The 5345-nt window shown below is 58.2% G+C and overlaps 1 protein-coding gene across 1 annotated transcript; it reads right to left on the reverse strand.

Moving 5' to 3' along the window:
* Positions 1-3040: 3040 nt before the first annotated feature.
* Positions 3041-4858, reverse strand: LINGO3 (leucine rich repeat and Ig domain containing 3). The gene has a single exon (XM_010158633.1). The coding sequence runs from the start codon at positions 4856-4858 to the stop codon at positions 3041-3043; it is 1818 nt and encodes a 605-aa protein (XP_010156935.1).
* Between the last annotated feature and the right edge of the window lie 487 nt (positions 4859-5345).

Here is a 5345-nt window from a genome sequence, read left to right on the forward strand (position 1 = left end):
AGGAAGTGGTGGGGGGTGGTTTGTGGAGGTGTAGCAGCCCCTTTGCTGGGGACACAAGGACAGACAGTCTCCAGCCAGCTGGGCAAGGGGACACTGGGCTGGCCAAGAGCCTTGTGAGGATGGTGATGGCATCTCAGCCAAGGGCAGGGACAGCCTCACATGGGGCCAGGGTGTCCCCTGGGGCTGGTGGTACAAGAAAGAGGAAGTGGTGGGGGGTGGTTTGTGGAGGTGTAGCAGCCCCTTTGCTGGGGACACAAGGACAGACAGTCTCCAGCCAGCTGGGCAAGGGGACACTGGGCTGGCCAAGAGCCTTGTGAGGATGGTGATGGCATCTCAGCCAAGGGCAGGGACAGCCTCACATGGGGCCAGGGTGTCCCCTGGGGCTGGTGGTACAAGAAAGGGGACTGAGAGGGTCACTTCAGCTTTCCTTAGAAGAGGAGACACCATTCTCTCCCCCCCACCCTCCCCACAGTGCTGCTGGCTCCTGCCCCTTCTGCTGTGTCCCTCTGTGCCTCAGTTTCCCCAGCCAGAGAGCTGCGGCACAGACCCACAGTGCTGGGGTTTTCAGTCTGATTGGAGGAGTTTGGTGCTCGGTGTGTGTACACGCACTCCTGTGTGTATGTGAATCCTTTTAACAACCCCCCAGCCCCAATTTCTCTGCAAGCAGGAGCTGAGGTGCTGGCTTTGCACCATTCAGCTTAAGGGCATCCTTATAAACACTCTATTAATAATTAATGATTGGTTAATAGCAGTGGCAGTTTGTTAGCTTGTGCGCATTATTCATTTACTAGTTACTAATAGGGACTTCAGTACCCTCTGACGCGTTTATGAAGGGGTTTGCAGGGCTGAGGGAGGTGATGGCCCACTGACGGGCTGTAAACCCCAGTGGAACTCGGGGAGGGGGTAACATCTGCTTGAACCCCAGGACTCCCTTGGGCTGGAGCAGGTCTGGAGGGCACAAAGGCATGAACCCTGCACGTGGTGCAACTAGCTCCGACCACCCTTTCCGGGTCCTGCCCAGCGCCACACTTGCACTGAACCCTGATCAGGCTTTGTTTGCTGATTTTGGCTTTTATTTGAGGCACATGGAGAAGAAAAGTGAGAAAAAACCAAACGAGCCACAAAAGTCCCTTTTTTTTTTTCTTCTTTTTTCCCCGCAAATACACTTCACATGCTTGTTACATATAAAACTGTGCCAGGTCTGCACTGCCAAACCTGCCTTTGCTCCCGGCTGCGAGGGTCCGTACCTGAACCCTTCCCCACCCCCTGCCATCCCCAGGTAAAAAACCCCCAGACACCGAACAAGAGATGAGGCCGATGGGACCCCAGGTACGACACGGCATGCACGGCTCGGGGAGCAACGGGGCACCGGGCATGCGAAGGGGCTGTGAGAAATGGCTGGACCCACGGCAGGGGATGGATGGGGAGAGATGGGCAGCATCCCCCCTGGGTCGGGGGCCGGATCCTGGCAGTGACCGCTGCAGCCCAGGCAGGTGGGAGCAGCCCTGGGAGCACCTTGGAGAGGAGGGCGGGGTGCTGTGCCCTCCTGTACCCCTCTCTCCCCTGGGGCTCAGCTGGGGCTGGGGGGCACCCAATTCCCATGGGGGTAAGAGCAGGATAGGGTGCAAAGGACCCCTCGGGAGCTCCTGCCTCCAGTGCAGCCCCGAAGGCCCAGGGATGCCTGGCAGGAGACAGGCAGCTGCCTCCTCCAGCTCCTGGAACCAGCATGCCCTGCCTGACTGCTGCTGGCTGGAGAAGGGACATCCAGGTGGGGGACATGCCCGCAGGAATGGGGACAGAGGTGGGACCTGCAGCAATCCCAAAAACCTATGCCCCAAGCCAAAGCCAGCACTGCCCTAGGCTAGGATGATAGGGGAAGCCAGGGACTGTCCCTGCAGCAGCAAGGATCAGAGCCCGGGACACCGATCCACGGCCCCCAGCACCGGTGGGTGCAGGATCTGGGCAGACACGATGGAGGTGCAGCCAGGACCTTCTCCCGGAGTTTGCTGTTGCCATTGGTTCCCGAGCTGCTTGTTCCAATCCTTTCTCACCTCTTCTTTCCTGGGCTATACAGCCTCCCCGTGCAGGATGAGCCAGCTCCTGCTCTCCTTCAACTTTGCAAGCCAAAGAAGATGGACCCAAAAGTGCACCCATACAAATCTCAACCCCCTCCACCCCTTCACCCCCGCTGCTGCCATGGTGGCTTGGGCAGATGCAGAGACATGGCCTGACCTCCTCTGGGGCTGCTCCGCCTGATTTTCATGACCTTGGAATCATTTTGCCTTTTTTTTCCCTTTTTTTCTTGCTGACACCTCCTCAGAGCCTGTCCTTGGGTGGGTTATTATTGCTTGTGCAGGAGTGTCCCCGGGCACCCACGTTTGCAGCTGCTGCTTCTTGAATCCACTGATGGGAAGCTCTCAAGGCACGGCTGTGTCCCGGGGGGTCCGGCTTTGGGAGGGGCTGGAGGAGACCCTGGGCTTGGCACAGCCTCTCCCTGGCACCCCATTCCTGCATTGCCCCGGAAGACTTTTCTCTTGGAAATTCATTTTTAAAAAAAAAAATCATTGGACCAAAAGAACCCCCAACAATGAGAAAAAAGAAGAATCACAAACAACCATCAGGAAATTTTTCTGGTGAGTGTCTTAAAACAAAAAGGGAAAAGGGGGAAAAAAAGGAAGCAGTTTTTTTTTCCCAGGCCCAAATGCTGCTGATCTGGTAGAGAAATGCATAGTTGGTAGCAAAAACCTCAGCTACATCGGGAGCTGCTGGAGCCAGGATGGCCCTTGAGCCACTGCACCCCAAGGGCTCGCCATGGGGCTGCGACAGCCAGAGTCATCACTTCCCAACCCCATGGTCCACACTGTTCCAACACTGCTGGCCTGCTGCGCCTCTGGCACATCTCTGTCTGCATCCCAGCACAGCGAGATCCTGTCGCCAGCCCCAGGACACCGCTGGTGCTCTCACACCCCCGCCCAGCCCTGTCCCACCACGGCCATGCCTGGGGATGGGCAGCAGACAATGGTTCTCCTCCGGGAGAAGCTCAGATCATCTTCATGTTGAACTTCCTGGCTCCTCCTTGACCAGTGGTGGTGGTGGGACCATCCACCTTGCGGAAGGAGTACTCCACCGAGAAGTTGTTCTTGTGCTGCCCCCGGCCTCGGCTCCAGACAAAGAGGAGGAGGAAGCAGAAGAGCACGACGCCCAAGAAGGTGATGCAGCCCATGGCTGTGGAGACCAGGATGGTCTTGAGGTCCAGCGTAAACTTCAAGAAGACTTGCGTGTCGTTGTGGGAAGTGTCGTTGAACTCGCCGAGGTACAAAGTCCGGTTCGCATAGTGGGAGCCATCGGCTGGGCGTCCCTTGACTGTCAAGGTAGCGAAGTAGGTGTCGTTGCCACCTGCGTTGCTGGCAATGCAGATGTAGGTGCCACTGTCCTGCACCTGGGCAAAGCGGATCTCCAGGGTGCCCCCAGGCAGCACAGTCGCCCGCCCTGTGCTGCGGGTGGTGATCATGCGGTGCTGAGGGGACACCCAAGCGATGGAGGGGTCTGGCTCCCCATCTGCCCGGCAAAGGAAGGACACGGACTGCCCTTCCCGGGCTGTCACGTGCTGCAGCTTCCGATCCCTTATCTTGGGCTTCTGGCAGGTGAAGTACTCAAAGAGCACGGAGTCCGGGAAGTCACGCAGGGCATTGCCCTGGATTTCAGGTGGCGAGGAACACATGGGCTGCTGCCCATCGAAGTTGAGTGTCTTCCTTCGCTGCAGGATCCAGAGGAGGCGGCAGTCGCAGGCCAGGGGGTTCCTGTCCACCCGCAGCGTCTCCAGTGTGTTGACGGAGTGGAAGGTGCTCTCCTCCAGTGTGGAGAGAAAGTTGCTGGAGAGATTGAGCAGCCGGATTTGTCTCAGACCAGAGAAAGCCTGCGGCTCCACGGACATCAAGAGAGCGCCCACGATGTGGAGCTCCTGGAGCCGGATGAGGTCTTTAAAGGAGCCCTTCAGCACAGTGCTAATGGGGTTGTAGGACAGATTCAGGTACCGGAGGTACACCAGGTTTCTCAAGGCAGCGGCGGGCACGGCTGTGATGTTGGTGTAGGTGATGGAGAGCGACGTGAGGTTCAGGCCCTGGAAGCTGGTGGGGGAGACGTCTTCCAGCAGCGGCCAGTTGTCAATCTCCAGCTGCAGGAGGTTGTAGAGCTTCTTGAAGTTTTGGTCCTCCAGTGCAGAGATGCTGAGGTGCCGGAGACGCAGCACCTCCAGGTTCTGGAGGTAGGAGAGCGACTCAGCTGAGATGGAGGTCAGGTTGCACTTCTCGATGGTCAGCTGCTCCAGGCCAAGCAGCCCCGAGAAGGCCCGCTGGGAGATGTACACCAGGTCGTTATCGCCCACCTCCAGGCTCTTCAGGTTTCGCAGGTCCTGGAACATGTAGTCCAGCAGGATGACAAGTTTGTTCTCACTGATGTCCAGGAGGGTGAGGTTGGTCAGCTTGGTGAAGACCCCCGGGGGGATGAGCTTGAGCTGGTTCCCCCGCAGCCGCAAGGTCTGCAGGTTGAACAGGTTGCTGAAGGCGCCCGGTTCCACATTGGAGATGATGTTCTCGCTGAAATCCAGCTCCTCCAGCAGCGGGTAAGGGGAGAGGTCGCCCGGGTTCAAGCAGCGGATGCGGTTCTTGTTGAGCTCCAGGATCTTGGTCTCAGTGGGGATGCCCTCGGGGATGGAGGTGAGCCGCTTGCGGTGACAGACCACTGACTTAATCTGCGGGGCGCACTCGCAGCGGGCAGGGCAGGCTGCCGCCTGCGGTGGGCTCAGGAGGACCAGCTGGAGGACCAGGACCAGGAGCCAACATGTCATTGTGTAGAGCATGGTCTTATGGGCTCACTACCATTCTCTGGAGGGGAGAGAGATGTGGAGTCAGCAGTGAGCCTGGGGGGAGCTAACAAAGTCCCACCCAGCCCCAATCACCTGTCTCTGGGCTGAGACTGGAAAATGCTCCCCAAACCGTGGCCCATGGCCCCGATAAGGTCCCAGACCTCCCTCCCAGAAAACCCTTTGGACCCCTTCACCTAACATGTGATGCAGTGACTGTGTCCTATGCAAATCTGGGGTAAACAAGCCTGAATGAACTGCTAGGAGAGCAGGGAAACTGAGGCAGGGTGAGATATTTGCATGAGGAGAGAGACATGGCTGCAGATCCACATCTCAGCCTCTGCCCCTTGCCAGCTCAGACCCGCTCCATGCCACGGATGGTGCACACACAGGCGCAGGGGACTGTGAGCATGAGTGCCCCAGGGTAATGAGACAGACCCACAGGGCAGCACTGCAGCGAAAAGATGCAGCCAGAGGCCTTGCA

Source organism: Eurypyga helias, unplaced genomic scaffold (assembly GCF_000690775.1).
Source record: "Eurypyga helias isolate BGI_N326 unplaced genomic scaffold, ASM69077v1 scaffold45729, whole genome shotgun sequence".
In the NCBI taxonomy this organism is placed as follows: Eukaryota; Metazoa; Chordata; class Aves; order Eurypygiformes; family Eurypygidae; genus Eurypyga; species Eurypyga helias.